Here is a 14,826-nt window from a genome sequence, read left to right on the forward strand (position 1 = left end):
GCTTGTCTTACTTTTAGATTTCAATATTGGCCTGATAAACTACTATAGTCAGAAGTAAGATAAGGGACTAGAAGTATCGAGTTAACCAAATTCTTTACTTAGCGTAAGTGAATATTCTTGATAACACATCAACGGTTGGCCCTCTGGTAGCGGTTTCTGAATTTTCCCATCCAAAACGGAAGACGCCCGCGGCGGTAGACGGCCGAACTAGATTCAAGCATCCGCGGCTTTAGGTTGAGGGGAAGGGGGTAGGAAATATTTTGGAACTCGACCAATTTTTTTCTCTCTAGCGCTGGAAGCGGCATAAAATTCAAAAATTTGTTCCCTAGTGCCATGATCTATTACCAATGCACCCCCCGTGCATAGCGCTTTATTTCTAGTCCCTTATCTTACTTTTGCTATAGTATAGCTCAGCCCAAAAATTAGCATCTTAGAAATTTTCGGTAACAGTTGAAATTATCGCTTGATTTTGTGAAATTTTCTCAGATATGGATCGGGTTGGTTTGTTCGTTTGCTCTTTTAACTCTGGTTGAGATCATTCAGCGTCGGATCAATGGAATTCGAAACTCAGTCGTATCTTTCGCTTTCAAGAAAGTGTTCCTATACTTCGGAGCTCTATTGGGGAAAGGTAAAAAAGACTTCTATACAGTCGCTTTGAAGCTAAGGCCATTTGTAAGTATCGTTGGGTCTATTGTGAAAGGACTTTATGTTGTTCCCCTAGGATTTGACATTCCGGCGTCCATAGGAGTTCGAATCAGCGTGGGACTCTTTCTCTTGATAACTGTGATTCTCATCAACTTGTTCAGCAGTTTCATGAAAGCCAATTACTCCACTCAGAAAATTGAAAATGTCAACACAGTAGCGGATTTCATGAAAGTTCCAAACGTTTTGGGGGGTCCTGATCGTAGAGGATCGGCCAGCAACCCTCTTTGTCGAACGGTATAGTTTTTTTTATTTACTTTAACCACCGTATAGATATTGAAAGTCATTTTTCTACAACTATAACCTTAAGTAATTAGTTTTCGTTCATGTACAGTACCATTTTCTGGAAATATTGCATAACATTCAGTAGTCAAATACATTTTGAGTGATCCAAATCTCACTTAAATTAAGATTTTTTTTAAGAAAGTCAAGAAAACAAATTTTTATTAATGCCTCTGCGTAAGAAAAAAGTTGTCCCAAATAAATTCACTTCCAAAAACAAGAGTAAAAGTCAAAAACATTGTCTTTCAACTTACGCTATGGACACCTCTGGCCGAATTTTTTCAATACGATCTCTTACATCAGAACTTACCGTAACGTTTGTTTATTTCAGAATAACACTGACATAATTGCTCTCTGCAAGTTAGTTGCTAAAAATGTACAAGTAAAATACGACTTCAGTTTACTCACAGAGCCATATGTGGGGTTTTGGGATTTTGACAGCACAGAACTTATGAGAACTATGGAGAGTCTAGGCCCAAAGTTTACAAGACGCCTTCATGTTGGCTCGGCCGAGTACTTGTGCGAACCAAAAGTGTTTATCACATTTCGCACTCTACCACCAGAAGCTCTCAAGATCATCAACAGAAGGTTGGTTTCGTAGAACTATGCCTTAAATCATGATCCTGTCAAATAATTTAACCAAATTATCTTTATTAGACTGCGCTCTTTCGTGGAAACAAGTCAAGAAACTCCTTGGCGTCGTTCTGTTCAAAGACTCTTCGGTGGGAACGAACAAGAATCTGAAAATGAAGTTCACGCAATTACCTGGAAAGAAATTCGAATGGCCTTTGCAATCTGGGGAGTCATGCTAACAGTCGCTTCTGTCGTGGCCGCAGTCGAGCTACTGACAATGATCCCTTGTCAAGCTCAGAGCATCCGAGGAAGAATATTTCCAATGTAATTAACGCGTAGTTTTGGAAAGTTTCAAAAACCGATCACGTATTCAAATTAACAAAAAGCGATCTTGCATTTGCTGGAAATAGGGTTCATCAATGGCTAATGAAAAATTACATCAATATGTATTATGTTGGATTAACTTTGAACAAGCACTATAGTTACACATAAAAATGTTTTCAATGTAACTAAAATGTATTACTAGTAGTAAATGTCGTAATGGGAGCACATATAACAGGCAATTAAAATTCATTTCAAGGCAACTTACAAGTATTTCTGGTTATAATATGTATGCGGTTAACATGTAATTTTTGTAATAATAGTCAAGTATTTCTAGTAGTAAATGTCGTAATGGGAGCATATATAACAGGCAATTAAAATTCATTTAATGGCACCTAACAAGTATTTCTGGAAATAATATGAATGTGGTTAAAATGTATTTTTTTGTAATATTAGTCGATTACCCCTAGTTGGACCCAAGATACACATGTTTTAGATATAACTCACAAATTCGGTGATCACCTATGAAACACAATAAAACATGTTTACAATCTAACGTGTATTTTTTGGAATGAGAGTCCATGATCATCTATTGAACCCAATATTTAATCAGATTAGTTTTGCTTCTAAATAATCAGGTATGTAGTTGAGGTCTAATGGTGGAATTTTGTTAAGTCGCTGCCGGGCAAGTCAGAACCGAAGGGTCAGTCTTCTCTGAAACCCACTTACTGGAGTGCGCTGTATTCTCGATAATGGTTAATTATAAAACAAAGGCGAATTACTAATTATGTGCCTAAAAATCAAAACAAAAATTATCTTCATGTCAATTGCGTTCACTAACGAATAAAATCCATGTTATTAGGATCACAATTAAGGTTGCAATCATAAATTTTGCCAGAAATATGGATTGCAAAACGTCTTGTGAATCCTTATTGCAATTTAGAATACTGATTTACTATAGTAGTTGAATAAATTAAAAAATACTTTAATATCATAAATTATACATGATTTTTTTTTCGTTGATGGTAAATAGCTGCGACACTTAGGCTAAACAAAATATTTCAGCAGAAATCATATTAATATATTTGAGCGGATGGAATATGGGGCAAAATTTTAGGTGCAAAACCTCATTTCAATGAGAATTTTCTGGCTAGCCAAGTCACCTAAAACTATGCAATTCATGTCTCACTATTTATAAAAGTCTACAACGGCAAAACGAATAGCAAGTTTCCATGTAAGTTGAGAATAATTCTCCACCTCTAGAAAATCGTTCAGTCATACTTCTTTGGGAAACAATAGGACTATATCGAAGCATCAGAAGCTAAATTTTGTTGTTGTTACCAGAAGTTTATAAGATATGTTCCATAAGTACAACACTACCTATTCTTCGTAGTGCTAGAGACTTACTGTGATCGTTATCAGGCTACAGCGTTCTCTTGAGCACATTCTCTCTTAGTGCGGTTAGAAGGCTATCAGCCTTTTTTAAATGAATTTAAACGAAGAGATGACACATAATGATTTAATAGCTCTCCTGATTACGTATTGATATTAAATTTAATAAAGTAATTCGTATATTTTAAATCACCATGCGTCATCTCTTCGCTTAAATTCATTTAAATTATCTATTCTCCATGGCCAGAGAAAGAAAGATTATAATTTAGAAATCAGCTTTGGTTACGATAACGCCTTATATTAGCAAACTAAGAATATGTTTCAGGTATCACATGAGGAAAGTGCTTTCACGCCAATCTTCTTGTAAATATAACTTTCAATATTGCTTGAATAATTCATTAATTTTAATTTCAATACTTGTTTGTAACTTTAGAGACATAATTAGATATTTAGGTATAGAAGTTTGAAGGTAGTCCTACTCTCGACACAGAGAGGTATTTTATTTTGATTTACCAACTTGTCTAAATTTCTGTGAACTGTGATAGCGGTCATGCAATGGCGAACACATTTGATACAATTTGAAAACTTCTAACGCGATCCCAATGAGTTTTAACAACAACACATATACACGTACAGACAGACGCATCAGGACCCGATTCTTCCATATAACAAAAATAAAATTCCTCCCCCCTTTTTTGAAGCCTATTGTTTACGAGATCATACGATATGACGTAGGTGGAAACTAGGAGTGCAAAAACACGCCGCAGCAAGGAGTTTCAAATTTGACTTTCAAATAATTTACTTGAAAGTATTAAAAAGCGATACATTGAGGGAATATTTAATTGCAGGTAATTTAGAGCAATGTGCAACAATCAGATTTTTTTACATAGCAATGCACAATGTGAAATGAGTTAGTGAATACAAATTATGACTCCTTAGGCTTTATATCCTTTACTTCTCCTTGGTAATTAAGTGGTGCTCTATACATTAATGTCTAGACACATTATTCTCTCTACTCTTAAGTTTCGTTTATAAACATTTTTATGCATTTATAAAGCGTTATTCCAACAACACATCATCATCATTTCCGTATTTGCTGCGTATCTGGGTAAGTTGAAGTCTCAAACTTTGGAAGAATATTAGGCGAAAGCGATACCTCTATCATTAGCGGTGTGTCCATAGAGAAACATTGCTCTTGGGCTTTGGTAAATTATTCGTTACTTTAATTGGAATTCGGGATGAAGAAATGATTCCGCAAATTTGTACCTGAGAACAAACTACGTTTTTGTTCTTAAGTCTGTGACCACTCCACTTCCTTCACTTTCTTCCCACTTTCCTTTTTTACTCGTGCTGGGGAGAATCCCCCCTCGCACGAGTATTGCGCCGACTTTTCAAGGTCTCAATCAATCTGGGAAATAGCACACTTCCTCTGGTCCAAAACCAGCTTATTAATTGCTTGGACTAGTTTTTTAATTCAAGAAGTGGGGGTTACTGGTCCTCGGGACAAGTTTATTAATTGTAAATCTATTGGAGAACAAAGGCTGGGACCACTCCGGAGACCAGTTTATTATTTCGGACACTAGACGGTCACTGGTCCCAAGGACTAGTTTAAAAAATATCCCTATTTCCCAGACTGGTCTCAATCCTTAGCTTTGGCAATGTATGGCGACAGGAATTCCGTGTGTTCGGGGCTTTTCATCCCTATCATTCCGATTTCGATTTTTTTAAAGTAAACACTTATTTGCTGACTCCACCAGAACGATTTCTAGTTGAAACCACGAAAAGGGTAAATACACTCCACTTCCTCCAAAGGGATGGTGGCATGGTGCTAGGGTATAACTTTCCTTCTAAAAACTTAAGCTTTCTGCTGCAAGTTCTACTGTTAAGTTAATATTTATCAGTCTAGGCATGCGATGGTGCGGTGGTTTAGGGATGGTTATTGGGGGTAACCAGGTGGGAAATAAGGATTGTTTTAAACTGGGCAATGGGCCAGCGACCCCTCTGGCCTGGAATAAATAAACTGGTCCATGACCACTGACCAGGGCGCGTCGTCTGCTAAATTGAAGAAGTGGATAGTTACAATATATTAGCTATGTCTGGACTCTGGAAACCCTTGAATTTTCTTAGTGGTCTTGTGGACCACTGACCCCCCTCCGATTTAATTTTTAAACTGTTCCAGGCAATTTTTAAACTGGTCATTTGCCCTGTGCCACCGCCTTATTTCCCACGCTGGGGGTAACGTTTCTTCTAAAGACTTAAGCTGTCTGCTGAGAGTTTTACTTTTAAGTTAATATTTATCAGTCTAGCTCTGAACTGGAGGTATGGGGCGTCTTGTTAAGAAATTTTTACCTCATGCCCTTTTGTTTCAATTTTTTATTATCTAACATATCTCGCACGAATGTCCTTTCTGCTGGGGCAGCTTGTTTATTATCAATTTTCTTTGCGCCCCCATATAAAAGAAAGAGCTGCTCGTGGGAGTTGTAGTTGTAAAATTGTGCGTGCACGGTCTAGACCGTGGTTTACGCGAGTAAAAAGTTTTTCTTATATAAACGAATTGCGTTTATTTATCTCTCGATACATTATAGATTATCTGGTAAATATGTTTTAAATCATTCATGCACCATAAGTCCTTAAAGCGGGAAGCTTGTAACTTCTAACATTAGAGGTAGTATGAAGTCTTATCAAAGAGAGCGGCTCACAACCAATCACAAGAGAGATTAAACAAATGTGAGGAACCGCTTTACAACCACGAAATAGGCAATAATACCTCAGCATTTTACATACGATGCTGATGTTAATTATTGTGGCAGGGGGGTGCTTTTTTCAAAAAGCTTCAATAGTCCGCCGGCCTCTTTGCAGTCCCTTTAAAAGCTGAGCTTCTACATACATTCATCGACAGAAAACCACAAATTTTGATTTTACGAAAAAAATGTTTAGCCGTAAAAAATCAAGTATGGTCAGTAGCCTAATCTTAGAAGGTATCGTTCCTTTCAACCGCATTCCCAATGGACCGAAATCCCATTCGACCGAATATCCCGCAATGATTTTAGATTTCCAGTCCAATGGCTATATTCCCGATGGACCGAAATCCCAATCGTCCGAATATGCCCCTAAAAAATACATGAATATAACTTGAAACACTGTTGCCGTCAGCGATTCGGTGGTGTAGTGGATACGATGTTGGACTGCGAAGCGATAGATTGTTGGTTCGAATCTCCGAAAGGTATGTTAATAATATTAAAAGTAAATGTTTCGTGATACTAATTAAAACGCTCACTTTCATTCCTTTCAAGGCAAGAGATATATAGAATTAATAATCAAATTGTGCTTAAAATGAAGTACAGTCTTAATGGTAGTTCCATCAATGTCTTTAAATTTTAAATTAAAATTTTAATATTTTGGTTTCGGGTGGGTTAGGTTAGCTTATGTTAGGTTAGCTTAGGTTAGCTTAGGTTAGGTTAGGTTAGGTTAGGTTAGGTTAGGTTAGGTTAGGTTAGGTTAGGGTTAGGTTTGCTTAGCTTAGGTTAGGTTAGGTTAGGTTAGCTTAGGTTAGCTTAGGTTAGGTTAGGTTGGGTTAGCTTAGGTTAGGTTAGGTTAGGTTAGGTTAGCTTAGTTTAGCTAAGGTTAGGTTAGCTTAGTTTAGGTTAGGTTAGGTTAGGTTAGGTTAGGTTAGGTTAGGTTAGGTTAGGTTAGGTTAGCTTAGGTTAGCTTAGGTTAGGTTAGCTTAGGTTAGCTTAGGTTAGGTTAGGTTAGGTTAGGTTAGGTTAGGTTAGGTTAGGTTAGGTTAGGTTAGGTTAGGTTAGGTTAGGTTAGCTTAGTTTAGCTAAGGTTAGGTTAGCTTAGTTTAGGTTAGGTTAGGTTAGGTTAGCTTAGGTTAGGTTAGGTTAGCTTAGGTTAGCTTAGGTTAGCTTAGGTTAGCTTAGGTTAGGTTAGCTTAGGTTAGCTCAGGTTAGCTTAGGTTAGCTTAGGTTAGCTTAGGTTAGGTTAGGTTAGGTTAGGTTAGCTTAGGTTAGGTTAGCTTAGCTTAGCTTAGCTTAGCTTAGCTTAGGTTAGGTTAGGTTAGGTTAGGTTAGCTTAGGTTAGCTTAGTTTAGCTTAGGTTAGCTTAGGTTAGTTTAAGTTTGGTTTGGTTTGGTTCCAATAATTCGTTGACACCTTTTCCAAAATATGCTCCTTTTAATTAGCTACCACCTTTTCCAAAATATTCTCCCTTTAAATAGCTACCACATTCTCCTATTAATTAGCTGCCACCTTTTCCAAAAGATTTTCCTATTAATTAGCTGCCACCTTTTTCAAAATATTCTCTTATTAATTAGCTGCAACCTTTTTCAAAATATTCTCCTATCAATTAGCTGCAACCTTTTCCAAAACATTCTCCTATTAATTAGCTACCACCTTTTTCAAAATATTCTCTTATTAATTAGCTGCAACCTTTTTCAAAATATTCTCCTATCAATTAGCTGCAACCTTTTCCAAAACATTCTCCTATTAATTAGCTACCACCTTTTTCAAAATATTCTCCTATTAATTAGCTGCAACCTTTTCCAAAACATTCTCCTACTAATTAGCTACCACCTTTTCCAAAACATTCTCCAATTAATTAGCTGCCACCTTTTCCAAAATATTCTCCTATTAATTAGCTGCAACCTTTTCCAAAACATTCTCCTACTAATTAGCTGCCACATTTTCCAAAATATTCTGCTTTTAACTAGCTACCACCTTTTCTAAAATATTCTCCTATTAATTAGCTGCCACCTTTTCCAAAAGATTTTCCTATTAATTAGCTGCCACCTTTTCCAAAATATTCTGCTATTAATTAGCTGCAACCTTTTCCAAAATATTCTCCAATTAATTATCTGACATCTTTTCCAAAATATTTCTATTATTGCTAATAAATTGTTCGTGGTAAGAGGCGGGCTTTTAATACTCATATAAATAATCTTTTTACCTCCAAACAAGGTTGGGTTGGGTTAGGTTAGGTTACGTTGGGTTAGGTTAGGTTAGGTTATGCTAGGGTAGGTGAGGTGGGGTTCGCCGTAATTAAAACGTAGTTAAAATAAGTGCAGTAATACATTTTCAACTCACATTTTTTTAACAATAATAAGTTGTGAAATTAAAAATATATTTAATGCAAAACCACACAGTATGTCTTCTTTCAGTTCAATAGAATTTCGGTCCAATGGGACTATAATAAAATCGCACCTTTGGCTACGTTCGGTCGAATGGGACCCCCAAAAAAAACCCCTTCTGTCGAATGGGAATTCGGTTCAATGGGACCAAAGCATCTTAGAACACTTTCTAAAACTTTATGGGAAGTCAGATATTTTAATACCAATTAAGTAACTATAGTGAACAAGCAGACTAATATATAAAGTTTGAACTATTGCCCATTGATTGCACCCATTTTCAAACTTCAACGATGCATACTTTTCCGGCAAAATAGGTTTTAGAAAATGCCGGTTACAGTCCTAACAGAAAACCATATGGCGCGCAAATAAAAGTGCACCGAAAGTTTTGATAGCAGCTGTACATAAACCTTAAGAGTAATGAGTCTAATGGCTTGTATCCAGTACGATGGATAAGAACATCTAAAACCGATTTCAAATGTTATAAAACTCTATTATCATTAAATATTTCACGTCGTTACTTTTTTCAATCCAATTTTGGTTTTTTGGAATGAGTGTTTAAGTTAATTAGAAACAAGTTGGGAAACCAAATTGAACCTCTCCACGTCGAGACAAGGGCTATTTACCCACTGACGAGTTTTTTCGGATAATTAAATAATTGTAATTGTTATTAATTATTTTAATCGTCATTATTTTAGTTAAGTCGTTTCAAGAAAAGTTATTCCTAAAATAATTTTAAAAATAGCTATTGTTGACGTTCGAATTCAAGCGTGTGTCGATTTAACTTTTTTTTTTAAATTTAGGGTATATAAGGCGATTGATTCACAGTATATAATAATTAAAGCCGCAATTGCGTAAAAATTTTGCGAAAGCCCTGCTTTTGGAAGGCTAAACGTTTCTCGTAACCCTAGCCGATCGCCGCGTACATATTAACCCTAACGATGATAATGGGGTATAAGTAAATTAATAAAAACTGTCTTTGTACACAAAGACGCGAAAAAGTAAGAGATAAGTGTAGAAAATTAATTGTTTGAAGTAACAGATATTCAAATTTTCATTTTTGAAGACGTGATTATAAAACATCAATTATTTGAAAAAATTTCTTATCTTAGTTTTTTTCACCAAAATTCCTTAAGTAAAATATTTTATCCTTAAACATGTGCATCATTTTAAAAATAGAAAACGTTTGCATTTTCTTTTTTTTTTTAAATTTAGAGTTAGTTTGAGTATTCGGGCCTATAAAGAGAATAAAATGGGCATAAAATTGTTGATAGCAGACAAAATAAAACAAGCATGAAAACTTAACAAAACGTGTTCGTTTATTTTAAAGTTTGCGAGGTTTCAAAAATTGACGTGTTGTATATCTCTCAAAGCTACAGATCCTTTTGACTCTAATAACTACATCACAGTCAAAGGGCGAATGTAATTTTCGGTTCGCAATATTTTCAATTTTGAAATATAAAAATAAATACTTCTAGCTCTATTTTTCAGATATCCGAGTATTTGAACTTCCTCTAAGCAAATGTTTCTCGAAAATAAACAGTAGTATCAAGGTAGTTTCTCTGAAATTTTTGTGAGAAAAACTAAGATAAGAAATTTTTTCAAATAATTGATGTTTTATAATCACGTCTTCAAAAATGAAAATTTGAATATCTGTTACTTCAAACAATTAATTTTCTACACTTATCTCTTACTTTTTCGCGTCTTTGTGTACAAAGACAGTTTTGATAAATATCTGTCACTTCAGTCTTAATTATATAAAAAGGACTTGGTTTGCCCAAGCCTAAAAAACAAAACGATAAGAGTTTTTTCCAGTTGACTGAAGCGCGGATATTTTATTTTTCTATATAATTTTAAAGACAATCTGTATTTTACTACTCTTTAATTCAATCTCCTGATTTTACTGGTAATGGATTTATTTCCTATAAATTAATTGAAATAAAATATCTTATCTCAGATTTTTCAACAACAATTCCATTTTCGTAAAAATTTTATCATGAAAAATCTGAGATAAGTAATATTTCAATTAATTTATAGGAAATAAATCCATTACCAGTAAAATCAGAAGATTGAATTAAAGAGTAGTAAAATACAGATTGTCTTTAAAATTATATAGAAAAATAAAATATCCGCGCTTCAGTCAACTGGAAAAAACTCTTATCGTTTTGTTTTTAGGCTTGGGCAAACCAAGTCCTTTTTATATAATATCTGTTCCTTCAGTCTTTATTTGTATTAATCTATTATAAAATAATATTTGCCTGAAATGCGAAATTTTTCACTACTAGGACGAGGTTAAAAATGGCTCTACACTTCTACTAATTCTTATATGATACGGCTCACAATTCGTTTTAGAACCCGAGCTTTATAGTCAACTTCAAAACACACCTGCCACGATTTTAAACTATCAAAGCCGTATCTTTTACAGTCCACTTTACGATTGCAATTATCCATGACATTGCGTGCACTGCCCTTGTACGTTTACAGTGATTGGCACCGTGGACAGTTATTTTAATTAAAATACTTAGGCCTCAGGTCCAGTTTTAAAAATATCCTTATTTCCAACACTGATCCATCTATCCTTCCAGCTTTTACAATCACCCATTGCATAGACTCACTCAATAGTCTGCCTAAGCATGGATTTATAATAGAAGCTTACGCTTCCTGGATATTTCACTCACCTTAAAACGCGCACAACATTTATTCCTCGTCTGAAATAGTACCAGCCTGGCACACGCGTTTGTGACGTAGAATTTGAGGCAAATTCAGAGGGGGGTTGAAGTTTTTCACGTGATCGAGTTCTAATTTTGAATAGCGCGCGCGCACGCGCGCCAAAAGAAAAAAGTTTGCCTATCAAAATGCCTTACTGAAGGCTACAGGGAAATATCCATGAAGCGTAAGCTTCTATTATAAATCCATGGCCTAAGTAAGGCAACTTAAGCCTTGGTCGAAACTAACATCTAAAATATAAATTAAAAAGGTATCTTAAGTATAGAATTTCAACCGTGACACATAATTAAACAAAAATTAGACCCGCCAGAGAAGTTTTTAATAAATATAGTGTTATATTTATTGAAAAATATCAAGTTAAAGTTTCAAGGCGGTGAAATGGCAAATTAGCGTCGTCTACTGTAGAGTAACGAACAATTAGCGTCGTCTGCTGTAGAATAATCTTTTGAGGTACTTACATTTTTAATTAAATTAACATACTTAGACTTAATTAAATTTGATGAAACTTGAAAAAGGCACACCTTGAATAGTTACTTGTTAATTTAAAAGTATTCCGAAAGCTAACTTCCATGTAGTTTTTAAATGATTCGATGTACAGGAGCACCAAAAACCCCATGTTATTCCTATGGGAAAATCGGCGAAAATCTGTGAATTTTCATTTAACATTACGGGAGGGTGTGGGATCTTATCTAGAAGGGCCTACCGGCCCTCTAGAATATGAATTAAAACTGTTTAGAAACTTGTATCAAAAGTAATATAAGAAACCTCCCTCCCGTAGGGAGGTTTCTTATATTACTTTTGCTAGTATTTAGAAACGTATACTGAAAAGCAGGCGCTCCATTTACGTCTTGTGGTGTTGCGCGTATATTTGTTACCACGTTTGAACTAACAAGGCCCTAACCATCTATTATAGAAGTATTAATCTTGATTGCTTCAACGCCCAGTCCAACTCAAATTGCCTTCCCGTCGTTTTCAAGTGCAAAGCACAGTGGATGCAATAATACAAATAGATTCCGAAGACTTAGGCTAAAAAATTATTACGTAGACCTGTGTACAAAAACAATCTATACACCTGTGCACAAACATATTCCAATGACCTGCGCTGGGTGACCAAATTTCCCAAATTTTATAATTTTTCCTTTTTTCGAATGTCTTCCTATTAGTTCCTATAATTTCGATAATTTTCCTATATTTTCCTATTTTTTGAAATTGTAGATATTTTGTGCGCTCTCACTTTTGGTTTTGTTATATATCACCAAAGCTATAGAAGCCTCTAAAATATTTGTCAGGGAAGTCTGTGATGTTTTAAAATTATAGCATATGTTTCTAAGATTACGTTCCATAAGTATGACACTTCCTATATTTCGAAATGCTAGAGACTAAATGAGAGCTAGTTCGAGAACGACGCGAGAATTGACTACAGGCGATTTTCTACTCCATCTTCCTATTTAGTCTGTACTAAGCCTTTGACAGGGCCTCATCAGGCGTCGCTTTACGAGAATCTATGACGTTTCATTTACGTCACTTCGAGACAAGCTCTCAGTTTCCAGTGACAAATTTATGTAACATATCTTACGAACTTATGGTTATAATTAAACCAAAGTTCCTTTGTAAATCTTGTCTTATTACTTTCAAAGCATTTGCAACCTATATTTTGCTATTTTTCAAGAGTAGTTCTCTTGTCTTTTCCTGTTTTTTTAATTATACATCTATATTTATATAAATCAAAGTCCTGACTGACTGACAGACTGACTGATAATCATCGTCCAGCCCAAACCGCTGGCCCCAGAAGGCTGAAAATTTGGAGGATATTTACTCGTAAGTAGTAGGCGCGTACTAGGAAAGATTTTTCCAATCCGCCGCCATCTTCATAAATGGCGCTCAGAAATGTAACAAATCTTCTCTTTGTAAGAAAGTTCGTGAGTTTCAACCGATTTCACAAATATTTAGTACACTGGATTCCTTTAACCTATAGACGGGCTATATGGTATTTCGGGATCGACTTGTTGCCATCATTTTAAATGGCGGCCAGATATTTAAAAACCTTTCTTTGTAGAATGTCTGCGTGTAAAGTAATAAAAAAATATCCCGACGAGCTGATGGGCGACGCCGAGTGCCTTCGCTCCTAGGATGCTACAAAAATATTTGTCGAATCAGTAAAATGTACCCATACTTGATGGAAGTTCTCACTACACTCAAGCGATGCCGCGGGTAACAGCTAGTCTCCTATAATTTCCTGTAAATCATTTGTAAATTTCCTATTTTCCTATAACTATTACAAGGTTATTTGTGGTCACCCTGGGTGCACAAACATATTTCGTAGATAACATAGACTTGTGAAAACACATGTCATATAATTGTGTACAAACAGATCCCGTAGACTTGTGCACAAACAGATCCCTTAGAATTGTGCACAAACAGATCCCTTAGAATTGTGCACAAACAGATCCCTTAGAATTGAGCACAAACTGATGTCATAGACTTGCGCACAAAATGATGTCATAGACTTACGCACAAACAGATGTCATAAACTTGTGCAAAAAGAGATGTTATATACCTGTACACAAAAAGATTCCATGGACCTCTGCTCAAAAACATTCCATACCCCTATGCTCAAAAATATGCTCAAGAATATCTTGTACACCAGTGCACAAAACTACTGCATATCCATTTGCACAAAAATATCCCGTATCCATTTGCAGAAAAATGATCTTTAGACCTGTGCACAAACAGATGCAGTGGCCTGAGCAAAGACAGATTCCTTAGACCTCTGCACAATCCTATTCAGAAGGCTTGTGCACAAAAATATTCCGTAGACCTGTGCACAAAAATATTCCGTAGACCTGTGTACAAACAGATACCGTAGACATGTGCACAAACAGATACCGTAGACATGTGCACAAACAGATACCGTAGACATGTGCACAAACAGATGTCATAGACTTGCACAAAAAATACATCATAGACTTGCGCAATAAGAGATGTCAAGGACATGTGCACATCAGATTCCACGGACTAGTGCACAAACAGAAGTCTTAGACTTGTTTACAAACAGAAGTCATAGACCTGTTTCCATAAAGATTCCATGCCCATTTGCACAAAACAATTTCATACCCATTTGCACGAAACGATTCATACCCATTTGCACAAAACGATTCCATAGACCTGTGCACAAAAATATTCCATAGACCTGTGCCCAAAGAGATTCCATAAAACTGTGCCCAAAGAGATTCCACAAAACTGTGCACAAAAGATTCCCTAGACCTGTGCTCAAAAAAATATGCCGTAGGCCTGTGCACAAACAGATGCCGTAGACCTGTAAAGATACAGATTCCGTAAACCTGTGCACAAACAGATGCCGTAGGCCTGTGTACAAACAGATTCCGGAGATCTGTGCACAGATTCCGTAGCCATGTGCACAAACAAATTGCGTAGACTTGTACACAAGTGGAAGTCACAGGCTTGTGCACAACAGATGTCATAGACATGTTCAAACCAGATTCCATAATTTTGTGCACAAACAGAAGTCATAAACATGTGCACAAACAGAAGTCATAGCCATGTGCACAAAAATATTCTATAGACTTGTGGACATCAAGTTTCCATAGACCTGTACACAAAAGTTTTCATGGAGATGTGCACAAAATATTTCATGGAACTGTGCACAAAACATCATATATGCTTGTGCACATAAAGATTCCTTA

The 14,826-nt window shown here is 35.8% G+C and overlaps 1 protein-coding gene across 2 annotated transcripts; it reads left to right on the top strand.

Annotated features, from left to right (window-relative positions):
• The first annotated feature begins 199 nt into the window (after positions 1-199).
• Positions 200-2,707, top strand: LOC149629840 (uncharacterized). Of its 2 annotated transcripts, XM_089851761.1 has the most exons (5): positions 200-628; positions 722-939; positions 1,316-1,344; positions 1,426-1,572; positions 1,642-2,707. In XM_089851761.1, exons 2-5 carry the CDS (start codon positions 814-816, stop codon positions 1,883-1,885), a joined length of 546 nt encoding a protein of 181 aa, XP_089707887.1. In that variant the 5' UTR covers positions 200-628; positions 722-813; the 3' UTR covers positions 1,886-2,707. The 2 variants fall into 2 exon arrangements, with proteins under 2 accessions (XP_089707887.1, XP_089707886.1); XM_089851760.1 differs by having other exon boundaries at positions 1,316-1,572.
• Positions 2,708-14,826: the final 12,119 nt, after the last annotated feature.

The sequence above is a fragment of the Phalangium opilio genome, unplaced genomic scaffold (genome assembly GCF_054372755.1).
Source record: "Phalangium opilio isolate 3A_F unplaced genomic scaffold, DU_Popi_V2 ptg000105l_1, whole genome shotgun sequence".
Classification (NCBI taxonomy): Eukaryota; Metazoa; Arthropoda; class Arachnida; order Opiliones; family Phalangiidae; genus Phalangium; species Phalangium opilio.

What these genes read in the sequence shown, in the direction of transcription:
- LOC149629840 (XM_089851760.1), top strand. Translation starts at nt 814, where the DNA reads ATGAAAGCCAATTACTCCACTCAGAAAATTGAAAATGTCAACACAGTA. An exon ending in GCAACCCTCTTTGTCGAACG is followed by an intron (nt 940 to 1,315) that starts GTATAGTTTTTT and finishes TGTTTATTTCAG; the next exon opens with AATAACACTGACATAATTGC. An exon ending in CTCAAGATCATCAACAGAAG is followed by an intron (nt 1,573 to 1,641) that starts GTTGGTTTCGTA and finishes TATCTTTATTAG; the next exon opens with ACTGCGCTCTTTCGTGGAAA.